This window comes from Eleutherodactylus coqui, chromosome 13 (assembly GCF_035609145.1).
Source record: "Eleutherodactylus coqui strain aEleCoq1 chromosome 13, aEleCoq1.hap1, whole genome shotgun sequence".
NCBI classification, from domain to species: Eukaryota; Metazoa; Chordata; class Amphibia; order Anura; family Eleutherodactylidae; genus Eleutherodactylus; species Eleutherodactylus coqui.
In genome coordinates, this window is record NC_089849.1 from 115,413,119 (window position 1) to 115,432,864 (window position 19,746).

The 19,746-nt window shown below is 47.5% G+C and overlaps 1 protein-coding gene across 2 annotated transcripts in view; it reads left to right on the forward strand.

Moving 5' to 3' along the window:
- Window positions 1-19,746, forward strand: part of COG1 (component of oligomeric golgi complex 1) — a 20,239-nt gene continuing 493 nt past the window's right edge. Inside the window, exons 1-14 of one of the 2 annotated variants that reach the window (XM_066587745.1) lie at window positions 1-328; window positions 2,299-2,531; window positions 4,228-4,409; window positions 5,415-5,585; window positions 5,854-6,010; window positions 9,937-10,147; window positions 11,469-12,251; window positions 13,309-13,455; window positions 13,800-13,961; window positions 14,667-14,791; window positions 14,885-14,993; window positions 15,145-15,254; window positions 17,457-17,532; window positions 19,122-19,169. In XM_066587745.1, coding sequence (XP_066443842.1) covers window positions 26-328; window positions 2,299-2,531; window positions 4,228-4,409; window positions 5,415-5,585; window positions 5,854-6,010; window positions 9,937-10,147; window positions 11,469-12,251; window positions 13,309-13,455; window positions 13,800-13,961; window positions 14,667-14,791; window positions 14,885-14,993; window positions 15,145-15,254; window positions 17,457-17,532; window positions 19,122-19,148 — 2,796 coding nt within the window. In that variant the 5' untranslated portion in view covers window positions 1-25 and the 3' untranslated portion in view covers window positions 19,149-19,169. The remainder of the gene's footprint in view (window positions 329-2,298; window positions 2,532-4,227; window positions 4,410-5,414; window positions 5,586-5,853; window positions 6,011-9,936; window positions 10,148-11,468; window positions 12,252-13,308; window positions 13,456-13,799; window positions 13,962-14,666; window positions 14,792-14,884; window positions 14,994-15,144; window positions 15,255-17,456; window positions 17,533-19,121; window positions 19,170-19,746) is intronic. The other variant, XM_066587744.1, reaches the window with a different exon arrangement.

Below are 19,746 nucleotides of genomic sequence, written 5' to 3' on the forward strand. Positions count from 1 at the left end.
TTTCCTGGCTGTGCTGGCAGTAAATATGGCGGCGGTGAAGCTGAGTGAGGTGCGGGACCCTAGCGCCCTGTTTGAGGCACACAGCGCCGAGGAGATCCGGGGGCTGGAGAGAAAGGTACGGGCGGAGATAGAGCAGAAGAAGGAAGAGCTACGGCAGATGGTGGGCGAGAGATACCGGGACCTGATCGAAGCGGCGGACACCATCGGAGAGATGCGGAGGAGTGCGGGGCTGGTGGTGGACGCGGTGCGGGACATGGAGCGCTACTGCGGGGCTCTCCGATCCAAGCCTGGCCCTGCGGTTGAGCCGCGGGGAGTCAGCGCCGCACAGGTGAGCATGCAACTGCAGCGCCACAGGCTCCGCTCTGCTTCATATAGGGGGCGGGGATATGTTTAACCCTCTAACAGCCACTTTAAAAATGGGAGGAACTTCCAGAAAATGTTACTATTTGATTGTAGATTTTGAATGTCTCATGGAAAAATATTTGACACAAAACTTTATCCCTTTAAGTGCTTTGTTAACCCATTATGGACATATAATTTTACCTTAACCCCTTAGTGACCGCCCCGTCGTGTTTTTGCGTCCTAGCTAAGTGGGCTTTGATCCCCAGGGCCGTAAAAACACGCTGCTCTGGGTATCAAAGCCGCAGGGACTGTGGATGTGACGGCTTCCTGCTGATAGAGGTAGCGGATAACCTGGAGCTGTCATGGGGGGGACGGGATGTCTGACCCCCGGTCACGTGATCGGCGCTATCCAATGGATAATGCGATTGCATAAAAGTAAATAGAAAGTTTTAAAAAAGTTAGTTTCAGCTTCCTTCACAGATAAGATCCATCAGGGGCGCTGAAACTACTCACGCGTCGTCCTCCGCGATGTCCTGCCACGATCTGGTTCAGAGAGGACCTGGCGCCGCCTTTTGTGCATGTACGCCTGACATATTACGTCACTCGCAGAAGGCCGGGAGACTCAGGAAATTTGAAATCCCCTGGCTGCCAACTACTGAAGGTAGCCGGGAGGGTGTGGATGTTCTCGTTGACCGCTCCCCGGGCCTGTGACCGCCGTTATCCAATGGATAGCAGCGACCACGGAAAAGTGGGAAAAAAGTTAGTTTCATCTCCCCGCATGGATCGTATCTGCCAGGGCAGCTGAAATTACATACCGAAGGCCCCCAGATTTGTTGCCCGATGGGATGTTTATCCGCAGACCTCTCCCAGCCTCTGTGCATGCGCCCATCAACAAAATGGCAGGTGCATGCACAGACTGTAGGGCCAAAATACTCCTGACCCCCTCAGTGAATACATTAAGGGGTGTAGTTTAAAATAGGGTCATTTGTGGGGTATTGATCACTCTGCCACCTATGAGCCTTTGCAATCTTGGCTTGTTCCTCAAAATGTTGATACGTAATGTTACATTTGTACAGCTAGAATACTGGTGGCATCCGATGGGGCAGAGGTGGCAGCTGACCGTCCGATGGGGCAGAGGTGGCAGCTGACCGTCCGATGGGGCAGAGGTGGCAGCTGACCGTCCGATGGGGCAGAGGTGGCAGCTGACCGTCCGATGGGGCAGAGGTGGCAGCTGACCGTCCGATGGGGCAGAGGTGGCAGCTGACCGTCCGATGGGGCAGAGGTGGCAGCTGACCGTCCGATGGGGCAGAGGTGGCAGCTGACCGTCCGATGGGGCAGAGGTGGCAGCTGACCGTCCTCTGCCCCCCCCCCCCCCAAGCTGGTAGTATCGTCTGTGTCTCAGAGACCCTCTGAGGACCAGGGCTCATGTGTGACCGCCACCTCTGCACCCTCTGTAGCTACACTTCTGTTTGCAGCCTGGTAGGGGCGCTGCATCAGTTACTGTGAGGGGGGTCTTGCACTTGCGACTCCTTTTGTTGCCTCTGTTTTCTTCTTCCTGTCTCATTGCTGCGCAGTCTTATGGTGCCGACTGTTGTCCTTACATGTCGGTTTATGGGTGGCGTTGGTTAACATCAGCAGGGTATTGTAAGAAGTCATCGCCTAGTCGCTGCTTCCAAATAGCCAATTCTGAATACCATTCAGAATACAACACAAATTGTATCTTGTCCTGACAGTTTGCTACAATGTATCAGTCGGGAGTTAGTCTATCTATGCTGCCTGCAGTTCTAGCGGACTCGCAGGTCTGTCATTCTTAACATCCTTCAACCTCTGGATGAAAATTGGGTTTCTCATTCGCTGACGGCAAGCAGGGATCTTGACGTTTTAAAGAAACACAAAGTATTATAACTTCATTCTGCACTGATGTAAGCCAGATGTAATCTCTTCTTTCTCCCTTAGACCCAGGACAAGTTCTATAGCACCGCTGCACAGATCAAGCTGCTGCTGGAGGTCCCAGAGAAGATCTGGAGTGCCATGGAGTCCTCCCAGTACCTGCGTGCCACCCAGCTCTACCTACTGTGCTGCCACTTGCACTCCCTTCTGCAGCTCGACTCCTCCACCTCCCGCTACAGTCCCGTACTCGCTAGGTTTCCCATTCTTATACGTCAGGTAGCGGCTGCTGGCACATTCCGGTAAGCTCTAAGGGTCCTCCTCAAGTGGAGGTGGGCGGCCTGCAGTACATTATATAAGACGCCAGGCGGCAATGAGCTGCCACGTGAAGACCTTGTTTACGGAATGATGGATGCGGATTTTACATAAAGTTCACCGCCTCGTTTGCTAATCCGCGCCGTAGTCTAAATTTTGTGATTTTTGAAATTCACGTGTGGATTCAGTGCAGATCTCACATTGGGAAATCCGCGTGTTGATTTGCCCATTGAAAAAGGCTAAATCCGTGGCCGACCCGTGACCATACAATCGCATCGCCGCAGTAGTGGTGTGCCGCTCAGCTGTAGGTTTTAGCAGCAGAATATGTGTGGAAAAATCTGCCTTGGATTCCGTCATGTGAAGACCCCCTGACATTAGAGTCTGGTGGGAGTGAAGGACGGGGGCATCGCTGGGCAGGGGGCTTTTAAATGACAAGTCAACAAATGGTTAATGTGGTCTCACATCTGCATTGGAATCACTTTTCTGCTTCGTTCGGGGAGAAAGAAAGGGGAATCCCCGCGGCTGAGCGCTCTGTCTCAGGAAGCCAACGAACAGCGCTGAGACCCCATAGACTATAATGAGGAACATTCGAACAGAAGAAAAGGCGCCGCGTGCAGTGCTTAATCTTCTGATATTTTAGCCAGATCTGTGACAGAAACTCCGACCAGATACTATTACAGATCTCTGAGAGATGTGATACGGGTGGGCATGGAGGCTTCAGTACCCTGTTGTACCGCCTCTAGCCCGGATACAAGATGTGATACAGATAGGCATGGAGGCTCTAGTACCCTGTTGTACCACCTCTAGCTTGGATACAAGATGTGATACGGGTGGGCATGGAGGCTCTGGTACCCTGTTGTACCACCTCTCGCTTGGATACAAGATGTGATACGGGTGGACATGAAGGCTCTAGTACCCTGTTGTACCACCTCTAGCTTGGATACAAGATGTGATACGGGTGGGCATGGAGGCTCCAGTACCATTTTGTACCGCCTCTCGCTTAGATGTAAGATGTGATACGGGCGGGCATGGAGGCATACAGGTACCGTTTTGTATTCTGCAGCATATTGCTCCATATATGCTGTAACGGAGCCTCTAGATTGTGTAAACTCGTAGGCTGTTGAAGTTGGTGCCCCAGATGGTCCCATACATGTTCTATTGGCGATATATCTGGTGACCGGGCAGCCATGCAAGTATGACAATGTTTTGGGGGTTCCTGTGACCCCCTTGTGTGTGCGGCCGAGCATTATCCTGCTGCCTCTTGGAAGCCGCCATAAGAGGAACATGTGTGGCTGCAGGATGTCCTGAACATATCGCTCAGCTGTCATTGTCCCTTTTTCCTGCAGTTTTGCAGCAAAAACGACGACTTCTTCTAGGGGTTGACAGTGAGTGTATAGATATCGCTACCGGGCATGTTTAGGATATCTGATCTCATCCAACAGTATAGGCTCCGTCCAGGATTAGAAAGACAAGGCTGCCTTCTTCCAGAAACGGCGCTACCCCTGTCCACAGGTTTTGTATGGTATTGCAAGTGCGCTCCTTTGAAGTGGATGTGACTCAGCAGGAACCTGTGGACACATCTTGCACCCGCTTTGGAAGAACACAGCAAATGTTTTTTTTTTCCTTATATGGTTTAATTTCCCGGTTCCAATCTGATGTAATGTGTGTATATCCTCTGTGCAGCTCCACCATCCTGCAGGAGAGCAAGTCCCTCCTGAGATGCTCCTCAGCCTCTGACCAGTCCGTGGCGGAGGCCCTCTGCTCCATCATGCTATTGGAGGACAGCTCTCCGCGGCAAGCCCTGGCCGATTTCCTGCTTGCTAGAAAGGCTGGGATCCAGCAGCTACTCAACCAGCCACATCACGGTGAGGCGCTCGGCACGACCCTTCTTGGGTATATCGTACTAGGTGCTTTTAAATAGAACCGATCAACACCCCGCTTATGGGGTAATTAGGGTGTCGTGACCTGGAATAGTATAGAAAGGTGACAGAGACAGGGAATGGCGGGTCGGATCCGGCGGCGATAATTCTCGCCGCGGGACCCGACCCCAGCACCTGCAGGGACGAGCGCGTACTCACCCGCGCTTGGCGGCCCCGGCTCTTTGATGTGCCGGCGACGCATGCGCAGACCGGAGCCAGCGGCCGGGGAGTGACGCTTCTGTGCGAGGCTCTGCAAGCCCTGCACAGAAATAGGACATGCTGCGGTTTGTTTGCCACGCGGCCAAACCGCGGCCGTCTGCATAGGAGTGCGTATTGTAATGCACTCCTATGCAGGCTTTCAGTGGCGGAAATCCTGTGGCTAATCCCGCCGCGGGATTTCCGCCCATGTGCAGGCGGCCTTCTTTACCGGCAAGAGAGGGGTCTGCTGATCTATGAACTCGTATAATGATGATGGGGAGGGCAGAACTACTTGTTAGGGTGGCAGAGTTATGTGCCAAGGAAGTTGGAGACAGCTGGCTATCAACGGAACAGGATGGCTCAGCAGCACAGAGCATTTCAGGAGATCAGTTTGCTGATTGTGTCCAATGCAATCCTCTCATGTGGTGATGTTTGGAACTGACTTGATGCCAGGATAAGAGAGAAGTGATGGCGCTACCACTGTAAGTCTGTGACTCCTCCCTACCTTTTTCTGTGTCCTTGTCTATTTGCCCAGTGCTCTATCATCTAATGTAAAGATAGGCCAGAAGAGCAGCAGTCTCCTGAAATGCTCTATGCTGCCCCCTGTCCTGGTCTTGTGGGTGGCAGGGACTACGTAGCTCACATGACAAGGTAGGTCATACAAGAACGCTGCAGTTTATAACTAGGATACAGTGACGGGATTTAGGACAGAATTGGGATTGAAGTTGCAAATTATTTTTTCTCCTCTTCCAGGTTCCAGCATAAAGTCTCAGGTGTGTTCGCTGGTAGAGCTGTTGGCAAACACCCTGTACCAGGCACATGCCCTCTTCTACACCCAGCCAGGCGATGTGCCGAGTAACTCTACTCTCAGCTGCGGACTCTTATTCTCTATGTTAGAGACGGTCACGGCGCAGCAGGCGGGAGGTGAGACGGGATGCCTTTTAGCGCTCATTCTTTTTTTTCTTTACATCGGACGTCTTGGCATTGTCATTGCTTACCTTACTTCACGCCTTATTGGGCATGCCAGTTCCCTTGGCACCTTGCTGTGTACTGGCAGCATTGGAGCAGAATGATGTGGTATGTGATATTGTCTGTACCCCGCCCGCTTCCTCTTGGCCCCATGAGTGCGCTGACGGTCACAAATGCCCATTACCCGGTAATTCTGTGTATGATTATTTTTTTTCTATTGTAGGGAAAGGCATTAAAGTATTAAGAGTGGAAATGCAGTCTGTCAGCTGGTTCAAGCACCTCCCGCCGTCCGTCGTGGACTTCCAGCCCACCCTGCGGACGCTAGCTCATCCTATAAATCTGGACTATCTGAGAGAAACTCTACAGCGGTGGATTAACCTGTAAGGAACCGGGTCCTATAAAGTCTGATTTTTTTTTTTTTTACCGGGTTTTGTTCAAAGCCTTCGGGTCCATTTAGACATCGATTTCCCGTTTGAATGAGCGAATGACGTCGGCGTTCACACGTACAGCAGATACATCGTTGCTCGTTCAAACAAGAAATCGTTCAGTTGTTCACAATCACTGTATAAGTGGCTGAGAGCGACTGAAGGATCGGTATCTAACTGAACGATTAGTGAATGAGCCAACGATGACTTTTATGTCTACAGAAAATGAATGATGAACGAAAAGCGAATGAGTTATCATTCCTTTGATTGTTGGCTGCGTTTACACTGAACACCGAGACATGGCGGCAGATGATTGAGTCCTGTAAGTTGCTCGGTGAGACCTCCACGGACTGGACTTGTTTCTCCAGCACATCCTACAAATGATCAATCAGGTTGGGATCTGGGGAATTTAGAGGCCAAGTTATCGCCTTTTGTCATATTCCTCCCTTATTTGCATATTACCCAGAGGAGCATGAATGGCCTTAGAAGTCTCCTCACTCACCGTCTAGATGCTCTCCCTAAGGAGAAAATATAGCGTTCCTGACTCAAACCATTCTTGGACAATGTTTGCAGTGCGGCAGGACGTATTGTCTTGGTCTTGGTCTATAACACTGTTTAGGTAGGGGGTACGTGTCATAGAAACCTTCATGTGAATTCCAGAACCCAAGGTTTCCCAGGAAAACCTTGCATAGAGCATCTCCCCATCTACACCCACTTGTCTTTTTCCCATAGTGCATCCTCGTGCCATCTCTTTCCCAGGTAAGTGACATACATGCAGCCAGAAGTCTATATGATGTAGAAGTAAACCATTCATCTTCTTACATTGCTCCAGGGTCCAGTTCTGAAGTTCATGCACCCCTTGTAGGCTCTCTTTGCAGTGGACAGGGGTCACCATGGGCAGTATGACCTGTCTGCGGCTACACGGATCCATATGCAGCAGGCTGCAATGCACGGCATGTTCTGACACCTGTCTGTTATAGCCAGATTGAAATTGCGGCGCTTTGCAGTACTACTGTGCAAGGGAGGCCTTACATACTAAATGGGGAAACCACTAGGGACACTGACATGGAGAAGGACTTGGGGGTTTTAGTTAGCTGTAAACATAACTGGAGCAACCAGTGTCAGGCAGCTGCTAGCAAGGCAAATGGGATCATGGGGTGCATTAAAAGAGATCTAGGGGCGCATGACAAGAACATTGTTCTTCTTCTTTACAAGTCACTGGTCAGACCACACATGGAATATTGTGGACAGTTTTGGGCACCCGTACTCAAGAAGGACATATCAGAGCTTGAGCGGGTAACAAAGGCGGGCAACTAAAGTAATAAATGGAATGGACCGACTACAGTACCCAGAGAGGTTATCAAAATTGGGGTTATTTCGTTTAGAAAAAATATGTTTGATGGGCGACCTAACAACTACATATAAATATATCAGAGTCAGTACAGAGATCTCCCATCATCTATTTATACCCAGGACTGTAACAAAGGGCGCTCTAATAACTATGTATAAATAAATCAGGGGTCAGTACAGAGATCTCTCCCATCATCTATTATACCCAGGACTGTAACAAGGGGGCGCTCTAATAACTATGTATAAATATATCAGTGGTCAGTACAGAGATCTCTCCCATCATCTAATATACCCAGGACTGTAACCAGGGGGCACTCTAATAACTATGTGTAAATATATTAGGGGAGAATACAGAGATCTCTCCCATCATCTATTATACCCAGGAATGTAACAAGGGGGTGCTCTAATAACTACGTATAGATATATCAGGGGACAATACAGAGATCTCTCCCATCATCTATTTATATTCAGGTCTGTAACAAGGGGGCGCTCTAATAACTATGTATAGATATATCAGGGACAATACAGAGATCTCTCCCATCATCTATTTATATTCAGGTCTGTAACAAGGAGGCGCTCTAATAACTATGTATAGATATATCAGGGACAATACAGAGATCTCTCCATCATCTATTTATATTCAGGTCTGTAACAAGGAGGCGCTCTAATAACTATGTATAAATATATCGGGACAATACAGAGATCTCTCCCATCATCTATTTATATTCAGGTCTGTAACAAGGAGGCGCTCTAATAACTATGTATAAATATATCGGGACAATACAGAGATCTCTCCCATCATCTATTTATATTCAGGTCTGTAACAAGGGGGCGCTCTAATAACTACCGTATGTCTAAATATATCAAGGGACAGTATAGAGATCTCTCTCATCATCTATTTATACCCAGGACTGTAACAAAGGGTCGCTCTAATAACTAAGTATAGATATATCAGGGGACAGTACAGAGATCTCTCCCATCATCTATTTATATTCAGGTCTGTAACAAGGGGGTGCTCTAATAACTATGTATAGATATATCAGGGACAATACAGAGATCTCTCCCATCATCTATTTATATTCAGGTCTGTAACAAGGAGGCGCTCTAATAACTATGTATAAATATATCGGGACAATACAGAGATCTCTCCCATCATCTATTTATATTCAGGTCTGTAACAAGGGGGCGCTCTAATAACTACCGTATGTCTAAATATATCAAGGGACAGTATAGAGATCTCTCTCATCATCTATTTATACCCAGGACTGTAACAAGGGGGCGCTCTAATAATTATGTATAGCTATATCAGGGGACAGTACAGAGATCTCTCTCATCATCTATTTATACCCAGGACTGTAACAAGGGGGCGCTCTAATAATTATGTATAGCTATATCAGGGGACAGTACAGAGATCTCTCTCATCATCTATTTATACCCAGGACTGTAACAAGGGGTGCTCTAATAACTATGTATAGATATATCAGGGGACAATACAGAGATCTCTCCCATCATCTATTTATACCCAGGACTGTAACAAGGGGTGCTCTAATAACTATGTATAGATATATCAGGGGACAGTACAGAGATCTCTCCCATCATCTATGTATACCCAGGACTGTGACTGTAACATGGGGGCGCCTTCTACATCGAAGGTTTCTACACAGACATAAAAGGTTGTTTTTTTTTACTGTAAGAGCAGTGAGGCTATAGGACTCTCTGCCTGAGGACGCGGCGATGGGGAGCTCACTAAGAGTATAAGAGGGGCCTGGATTGAGTGTTACAATATTACATGTTGTATCTCTGATTACTCAGAAGGGTCGGTGATCCGGGGATTATTCCGATTGCCAGATTAGAGTCCGAATTGAGTTTGTTGAGTTTTGTTTTGTATTTTTTCCCCCCTTTAAATGGAAAAAATTGGCTTCTACCTCCATTTTTCTCTTTTTGCCTTCCTCCGGATCAACATTGGGCTTAATAGGCTGAACTGGATGGCCATGTGTCTTTTTTCAGCCTAACACACTATGTTACTATTGGGCCCTTGTCAGTTACTCAGATTATTCCTCTTGGCCCTTTTTCCTGCTTCCTACATATTAAACTCAGGAACTGACTGTTGACTTGCTGCCTGATATATCCCGCTTCTTCCTTGGCGCCATTGTCACGAGGTAAGTAATGTTCTTCACCTGCCAGTGGTTTTGCTGTTCTGGCTGATCGGTGTCTAGCTGCCATTGTCTCCGGTAAGGCCCTGATCTGTTACAGTGTATCGGTGAAGTCCATCCTCTCTCCTGCTCTGCACTCCCAAGTTGATGGCTGTTGCATACACCGATACACCGTAACAACTCTCTGCTGTGTGATTAGGGCTAGGTGTAAACAATGTTTCCGTTCACCACCTGCAAGCAGATGTCTTGGAATTGAAACACTGGGTCTAGTAGAAAGTTGTAAAGCTCTTTATTTCCATTCATTCAGCTGTTAACCCCTTGCATGACTCAGTTTTATGTGATGAGATTCGGAGACCATGACGTAGTATTTCCCCCTAGATGCAATGAAGACATAAAGTCTGGGATTTCTGCTCTGCTCATCTATGTGAAGACCCTGAAAGGTCTGGCCGGCATCAGAGATGCTGTATGGGAGCTGCTGACCAGTGATTCCATGAGCCAAAACTGGGAGAAAGTTTGTCAGCGACTACTGGACCGCCCCATCCGGTTCTGGGAGGACATGATGCAGCAACTGTTTCTAGACAGACTGCAGGTAGGTGCCTCATTGGCGCTCATAGAAATGAAAGCGCCATGTAATATCCTAAGAGCCTTGCCTATTACTGGTCGCTCCTCGGCTTGCTTAAAGGGATGTCTCGTGAGACGTTGCATCTGCTATATGGGTAATACATGGACACGTCCGGTCACCAGGAGCTACTGGTGCATAGAGGGGGTCCCTCATAGGGAACCTAGCTGTATGATGTCATATGCCCTAATCAGGCTAATGAGACCTGGGTTGTCTTTTTATGGAAAAAAACCCTTTAAAAGGCTTTACAAACTGTTGGCTTATCCGCAAGATATGCCATCAATATCTCATGGGTGGGCATCTGCCGCTCGGGACCCCCGCTGATTGAAAGGGCTGCTTGTGCGAGCGCTCCAGCCTCTCCCATGTTTAATCTGAGTACGATCCTCTGACACTCCAAGCCATATTCTTCACAATGGCTGTTCCTGGTACTGCAGGCTTGTTGCATTGGAGTGCATGTACTAATCAAATTGGCTTGGAAGTACAGCAAGCTCCGATATAAACACCCAAAACAATAAAGGTTTTGCTGGCACGTCATGCTTGGGCCTTCTCGTAGTTCTTCATCCTTGAGCATGTATAGATTACCCCTATGCTCGTTGCCGTCTTCTCCTTTCGCAGTTAGCGCGGTTTCTCTGCACAGGCTGAGCATACGCACTTCTCCTCTGCTTGCTGTACTCATCACGGCTCTGTAGGTTGCCATCTGCACTTCTTAGCACAACACATACAGGGTAAACGTGGCTAATCCAGTTTTACCGCATCGCATGCATCACTTGTTCCTCGCTGCAGGACTACCCAGACACACTGTTTCGATGGCCAGATGTCCCTCCCGGTCACTGCTGCTCTGAACCCGGAAGCTCCTGCAGTGGTCAAGCTGCTGTTCATCATTCACATGACCGCGGCAGGAAATCGCTGGCCTCCATGGTCACCTGCTGTCATGCATATATGACTGCTAGGGCCAGAGTATTGCTAAGTGTGTGTCATTTTCCTGACCTGACCAACTTTTTTGTAAGTTTTGGAAAACTTTTTAAATTAGTCATTTAAAAAAAAGCGATACATTTCCTTTTAAAGGGATTTTTTTTTTCTGCTTCGGATCATTTGCTGTCATGTGACTCCGGGGCACAACTGGATAAATGCTTGACGTGACACAGTTGCCGTGCCTCTACTTGTGGCCATGGCACTGTAAATGTGTATGTACATCTGCCCGTGTCTCCATACAGTGCCCACATAAGTCTGCTTCTGCCCAGGACTGTATGACTGTTTACTTTAATCTGCTAATTTTGTTCTCTCTGCACAGACTTTAATAAAAGAAGGTCTTGAGTCCATATCCAGCGACTCCATGCAGCTCCTCCTCTCCACACTGCAGGACCTCGAAAGGAACCAAGACACCCTCAAGCACATCCAGTACGAGAGTAACATCTGTTCCTTCCTATGGGGAGAAAGCCAAAGTGATCTCCCTCCAGATGCCGCCTGGATCAGCGTGGCAAACCGTGGCCCCCAACATAGGAGCTGCTTATCTCTGAAGGCCCAAGCAGTCACTCCATGCATACAGAGCTTCTGCCAGGCATTGGACTCAAGACTAAAGGTCAAATTGGAAGACCTGTTCTCATACCTGCCGAGGGAGGGATCCCCCGCAGAACCACAGAACGAACCGCTTAGAGCGGGCGCAAAACACTCGGCTTTCGATCGGTATGGAGATGCCAAGACGGTGCAGGAGATGTTATGCCACCATTGTCTCGCTTGTATGCAGAACATCCAAGACTCGGTCAAGGCACAGCTTCAAACCGCTGCGGATACGAAGCTTGGGGACTACAACACTTATGATACACTCTGTAAAGTACTTTTCCTGGCAAGGTTGTGCCAGTCGTTAAGCGAACTCTGCCCTCATTTAAAGCAGTGCATTTTGGGAAAATCTGGTGTCATTGAACATGCTATACGAGAGACTAAGACTACCAAGAAGTCTGGTAAAGGGAGGGCTGCCGACAAGCCACAAGTCATCTGTAAGTGGCAAGAACTGAAAGACAAGCTTGTAACACAGTCCTTGGAAGCCTACGCCATCTGGAGCGCCACCGTGGTCAAAGTAGGTGTCGCCGCCTTCATGGTAGGAGGCAAAACAGGTGCTGTAGTAGAATGCCAATATGATTATGGATGCAGTCACTTACAGGCGTCCCTCTCAGGAGATGGAGCCATTCTAATCAAGAGCATCTCCATACGATGTACATATTCCAGAGCTGTATTCACAATTCTGCAGGCTTCAGGGCTGAGATCTCCCTGCAGCTCCTGCTTGTTTTCTGTGACTGACCTCAAGCATGTTAAATGTTTCCCCAGAATTCAGCAGAATTATGAATGCAGCACTGGAGTATAACACAGGCCATAGATTAGAATAGATGTGTTATACTTACCTCCCGGTCGTTCACCCGGTGTCAGCCGCTGCTCAGTGCATTGAGCGGTGCTACTAAGTAGTCCTATTATAAAATTAGGAAGAGCGGACTACTTGGCTTAATGCACTGAGTGGTGGCTTCCAGCGCTGACACCGGGGGAACAGCAAGGGAGGCAAGTATAGGACATATCTCTGGACTTAGCGGGTCACCTACTTGTAGCCCTGTGAGCTAAGCTTATGGGCTGACAGTAAGTGACTGTCTCTTTAAATCTCCTATGTCTAATTTTCACAGAAGTCCTGCAATGCATTATCTTAGCTTTTATGGTTCAAGTCCCCTACAGGAAGAGGAGGGAGGGGGAAACCTTTGTTGCAAACCTTCCCCTATTTGTATTAAAAAAAAAAACAAAAAAAACTAAACAACACATATTTGGTATCATCGTATTGACCTGTACAATGAATTGCGCAAACTATATTTATCCTGAACGGCAAAAACTGAAGAAAGGGGTAAAATACTTATTTTTCCTCCCAAGAAACCTAATAAAACCGATCACAAACGCCGTATGTTCTCTACATTGGTACCAATAAAAACTGCAAAAAAACAAGCCCTCACAGAGCTCCGTCCGTGGACATATCACAAGTTATGGGACTTTGAATGCAACAATGTGAATAAAACAATTAATTTTCAAAAAAATGGGATCTCTAAAAATATATAAATATAAAATGTTTAACATTTATTGTTTTCCCCCATTTTCTGCAGAATCTGGTCCATTCCTTCATGAATGCTATGCTGCAGACCACAGCTGGATCAGTGCTCTCTACTGCCACCCAATGGGAGGAAATAGAAATTCAGGAGGAAACTGAAGCGGGGAGCAGCGTAACGTCAAAGATCCGCCTCCCGGGACAGGTGGGTTGTTATGTATCGTGCCGCCATGGGGCCGTGTACTGACCCTACTCCAACTGAAATGGCTTGAGGACACAGAATCGTGACGAGAGTGCAATCCGATACTTTCCGTATGTCGGCAAAGTTGAAAAGCGTTCTCTGCAATGCTGATTGGGTGAAATTTGAGCTCTCCTCTCAATGTTCCTCCCTCATGTGCTTTTCTATTGGATACAGGCACAGTATACGGGAAGATGTAACCTGCAGGGATGGGTGGCAGGTGATCCGATTAGTGGCTTCACCAATAAAATATCCGCTCTGCCAAATGCCCCTCTGATCTGCTCATCTTGTATATTTGATGCCGTCCGCAGAGTTCCTGGTATGTTCAGTCGCTTCTGTTCAACTTGTGCCAAGCAGTCAACCGTGTTGGAGGGCACGCTCTACCCAAAGTGACCCTGCAGGCCTTACTGAGGAGTTGCCTAGATGAAGTGCTCACTGCATATGAGAAGATGTGCCAGGAAGGGTTAGGAAAGGTATGAGCCAGTTTTCTCTTTTGCCGCTGTTGTGCCCTCTTTTGGGCAGAACTACCATTCCAAAGGGATAATTCACCCAGAAAGGGTTGTGCTGCCAATATGAACTAATTGTACTCAGTACGCCAAACATTAGAAATGACCCCTCAGACTTGGCCATAAACCTTAGACTAAGACTGGCAGATGGCACCTGATGCCCAACGTATGAGTTGTCTGGGACTGCAGCTCCACTAAAGGTAAGTGAGTAGAGCTGAGCTGCAGCGCCGCACATTACCTGAGGACAGGTGTGATGTTCTGAAAGGAAGCTGCCATCGTCTAATCCTGTACAACCACCTCCCACCCAGTTCTCTGGGAGCTGGTCATCCCTAAAGTGATCCTGTTACCTCGCCCAACTGCGAGAAAAAGCAGTGCTGATTGTCAAAAATTGCGGGAAAAAAGTTGTGATTTTTAAATTTTTTTTTTCCCCACGCCGGTATTGCGATTGCCAGTTTGAAGGAGCCCGAAGTTAGTTCATGCTGCTTCTGACAGTTGGCAGGTTCCCATTAATGTAGGACAGCCATGTTTGAGGCGGTAGCTGACCTCCTGCACCCCACTGATCAGCACAATGCAGGGGCCCTGTGATCGCGGCGTTATCTTTACGGTTTCCATATACGAGGCAGCTGGACCCCCGATGCTGCAGCTCTAAACCCTTTATTTTTCTCTTTGCAGAAATCCCCAAATCCCATCACACAGACCCGGGCACTGCAGCTGCTCTTTGACCTCCGTTACCTGTGCCTAATCCTTGGCTCCCGTGCAGAAGATGGGAAAAGTGGTAAAGCGAAGCCAGACAGCAGGTTGGTTGCTGTGGACAGGCAGTGCTGTCATAGAGTTCCTGGGTGTACAGGTCAGTCGTTACACTGTGACATAACATTGTCTCCTTGTTCAAGAGTCCCACAGGTGGCGGATCAGCTGGAGAGCTGCATTGATCCCTTTGATTTGGACGTCTTCACCCCCCACCTGAATGTAAACCTAAACCGCCTGGCCCAGCGGACCTCGGTGAGTGTATAGACCCCTAGTGTCACATCAAGTGCCGCTGATACTGGGTTTTAAAATTGTCATTTATATAAACCGCGACGTTGTAACTCTACATGCAGAAGTGAGTCACATGACTGGTGGTCTTAGTGGTGACGCCTCTTGTTACACGCAGGTTCTATTTGGGTTACTCACTGGGGCCGAAAACCAGTTCACCAGCAGAAGCTCCACCTTGGGGGTCCAGGAGACGCACAACGTGCTGCCGCTGGCCTGCAGCCAGATACGGTGAGGATACATATATACACTGGATACATTCCAGGAACTTGTGTCCCTCTGTAGAAGTGAGAACATTCTGAATGGGCGCTTCCACTAGATATTGAGCTGATACACTGATTTGTGGGGGTCTCCCTAGTCCCACTGCATCACAGTCTGCAGGAGGTACAACAGAGTGGCCCAGAAGTTGGGACTTTCCAGCAGTTAGACATCCCCCTCCTAAACGTATCACACATTTTTGGCATGTCAATAGGCCATATGTGCACGATGGTAAAACCTCTTTAACCCCTTAAAGACCAGACACCTTGAGGGATTTTACCCATGTGGTGGTTTTCCCCGTGACACATATGGCGATATTTTTAATATCTTTTTCACTGACTTTTTTTTTTTCTGTTTTATTGGGGGTAAAAAGAAAGAAATGATTTTTTTTTTCTTTCCAAAATTACTATATTTACACTAAAATAAAGTATGGGAACGGGTTCCTCATTTTTTTGACGTTCTGATATGTAATATGAATGGTTTGCGCTCACAGGGCGCACACGGCGATGGTTTGGGGTTATTTTCTTTATGTATATGTTTTTATTTAGTAAACTTTTTATAACTTGGTAAAAAAATAATAATAATAATTACATAAATATCTATGTCCCCCATGACGTCATGTAGGACCTCTGGGGACATTCACATGTTTTGGTTTTTTCATTTGACACTTTTACACTGGAGCCGACCTGCTTCTGACTGCTTGCAGAAGAAGCGGATTTAATCCCTCCCCCCGTCTGGGTTTAAAGCCCAGGACCAAGTGCCGTAAATTTACTGTGCTTGGTCCTTAATGGATTAAGTCTACCTCTTTTATTTTTTACTTTTATTTTTTCTAGCTCTTTTTCTTAGGAGAGGGAAGACTCCCACAAAAAAATTACATACCTTTTTTGACTGACATCATTTTAACTGTCACTTTTAGTCATCATACACACCCCATTGGAAATCTTCTCTACCTCTAGGGATGCCTATTGACAACTTCTATACGCAGAGCGTGCTGTGGTTTGCAAAAAAAATACCACCCTGGATCAAAAAAAGCAACACAGCGAGGCCTCATTCACACAAATGTGTTTATGTGCATACATAGGTGTGCACAAAAATGCGTGACCACGTATGTGCAAAAACACGTGTGAACACAGGTCTGTGCCCATTGCCTTCAATGGGGCCACCGCTGCCGGCGGGCCCATTGAAAGCTATGGGCTGCCGGCAAACCCTGCAGTGATTTCCAGGGAAGGGCTTTAAATATAAGCCCTTCCCTGAAAATCATGTGTGAAGGAAAAAAAAAATATTTACCCGCCTCCATCTCCACGCGTGTCTAGCCGCTTGGGTCCCCAGCCGTTTAGTGAAATTCTTTCAGCAGGCGGAGATTTGAAATCCTCACCTGCTGAAAGGGCTGTGTCTCCTTGGCTGAATGCTCAGCCAATCATAGGCACTAAATGACAGCTGAGTTCTGCCTGTGATTGGTCACAGCGCTTAGCCAATCACAGGCAGTGCTTAGCCTTTCATTGACAGCTGAGTGCTGCCCGTGATTGGTCACAGCACTTAATGACAGGCAGCGCTTGGCCATTCAATGACTTGCTAAGAGCTGCCTGTGATTGGCTGAGCCCTCAGCCAATCAGATACAGCCCTTTTAGCAGGCGGGGGATTTCAAATCCCTGCCTGCTGAAAGAACGTCACTACACGGCCGGGGACCCAAGCGGCTGGACGCACCTGAGCCTCGACAGTGGTGGAGAGGGGAGTCTATGCATTTTTTATTTTTTTTACACAAACCAGGGATCATTTTCAGGATAGGGCTTATATTTAATGCCCTTCCCCGAAAATGACTGCAGTGGTTGTTGGCAGCCCATTGCTTTCAGTGGGTCCACCAGCAGCAGCTCTATTGATGGCAATGAGAGAACATTGCAATCCTCTGCCACAGCTGTGGCAGGGGATTCATTACTCCCCGCCGGGAGTCTACTTGTCACTGAACACTGCAGAGACTATTGACACACAGCATGGACCTATGCGCGCACGCATGTCTTATGTTTTACAGGTACATGTTTTTGCACACCTGTAAAAACACAGACCTGTGAACACACCATAGGGAACCAAGTTATTCTGCCTGCGATCCGGTCGTCACCATAATCCTCTTTTAACAGGTTTAATGGCTTTTGAAAAAGTGCCTTTTTTTTCTCTTTAAAGATTCGGGCTGCTTCCTCTTAGTATGACTAGTTCACGTAAGTCTATGAACAGGTCCGGGGAAGACGTGAAAATGCAGGTAGGTTCAGCGCCAATGTTTAATCTGTTGTATAAATATATATAGGTACAGTAAGATGGATGAAGTGTCTCTCCGCCTGCCTATCGTGCACACCTGGATGTCTTATGGGTTGGGAGGACGTGCTGTCAGAATGATTAAAGCCGTCCCGTCATCTAATCCCGGCACCGGGATACTGCGCTGGCTGTTGGCGGGATGTTAGGTGGCCAGAATGAACTAATTGGACCTTACGGCTGATCTGCAGCAAGCCTGCCTCCAAACCCGTTTTCCTGCGTGTTGTGGAGTTCACCCCCTCATTAAGAGGTGAATTCCGCAGCGTAAACAGCGATAAAATTGAATTCCACAGCGGTTTTGTGCAGGTTATTTTCGCAGCTTGTAGACAAGATTTTCTAAATATTAGCTGCTTTTGTAAATGCCACGAAAATTCCGTGTGGAGGATCCACAAAGAAACGTTATGGCATTTACAATAGCAGCAGAGAGGATGAGCTTTAGAAAATCTTACCACGGCTGGACATGATGACCCATCGGGAAGTGCGCATAGCCCCATAGGCTAGAATGGGTCCATGAGTTCACGCAGACCGCACCCAAACCCAAATATGCTAGCCGCCAAAGGCACAAACCCAATGCTAGTTGTGAGCTGCAAGTCAATAGGGAACCACTACATACCCCACAACTAGCGTCAGCCCCCTTTTTGGGTCTATAGCATTTTTTCCATAGAAGCTGTTTTGTTTTTCTCCTCCTCTCGTGCATTTTACCTTTTAGACTTCTCTATTTCAGTGGGAAAAAACATGCAAAAACTGTTTAGCTATATATGGCTGCCTTCACCCACGCCGGAATATTCTGCACCAAATTACACGGCGATTGGGGAGATTTTGACTTGGATTTACAGCTGCGAAATCTGCTATGATTCTGCATCAAAGTCCACGTTAAACATTGGATTTTGGTGCAAATATTTTCTGGCGGGTGAAGGCGCCCTATAAAGGCTCTTGAGATTTTAGGCTAAAACCTCTTCCCCGGCTCTGACGCGAGTCGTGTGCGCTGCTGTGTCTAACCGTATTCAAGGGGTGGAGCTGAGTACAACCAACGGACAGGAGTGGTTCTGGAAGGAGAGCAGATTTGTTTTTTTATTCCCCCCTAATTAATAAAAACCCTATTAAACACCAGTCTGCATTCAAACTAGCCGGATTGCAGGTTTAATGGTCCAAACTAACATCAGATCCAGCAGGCCTGAGCTTGGGCCAGGAGGTGCAGCCAGAACATGGACACATTGTAGACCCCAGCCTGTATATCTTACCTTCGTTCTAAAGGGAACGGTCTTCAATCTGTAGCTCTTAAAACGGTTGCAAGATTACTCCCAGCAAGCGCCAGCCGTCAGGGCATGCTGGGAGTTGTAGTTTTACAACAGCAGAAGAGCCGCAGTTGGAAGAACATTCCGGTAAATGGCGTCACGGGGTGAATCCTTCCTATATACCAGGTTTACACCGTTCTTTAGTGTTCCCAACAGCGGTATAAATACTCCCGCCCAGCTATTGTTTTCTGACCAGCCAGTTTTATGTCATAAGTGGTTTTAATCCCTATTGATTGACTTCTAGCTGTTAGCGAGCCACATCCTGCAGTAGAAGCACCCGCCGCTCGTTCAGGTACCTGTGATACGTAAGCTGCAGAACGGCTTGGTGTGCCTTGCAGTGACTCCTCTCTGAATGCATGCTTGCTTTAACCAATGTCTACATGCAGGATGGAGTTATTTGTTCCAACTGAGGCTCTCCGGCTACGTGGTGTGTGCTGGGATATCACTGGTACGCCGGGACTAAGGCACATTAGTTATGCAGCTGCAGTCTTGGAAAATGAAGACAGATTGCCTTTTTCCAATGCATGCTAGAAAGTAGCAATATGTGTGACCCCTCCACTTATTATCAGTCCCTCTGTGGGGCAAATAGTCACCCCTATCATTTCTAACAAAACTTTGTAAACTACTACTAATCTTGAGTTCTAGCCTGTATTGGGCTCCACAGCTGTAATCACAATGCTGCCGTTTAGAAGCTCCTATAATATAGTTCTACCGCACTGCATTAGTTTTCCCTATGAATGATTACAGATGTAAGATTCATACAGACTTTGAATAAACAGGATATGCTAGAAAGGTGTTTTTTTTTTTTTTTTGTTATACCCCATATTTTCAAAGCGGTTCTGGAGTATAATAGAGGCTGCAACTCAGAA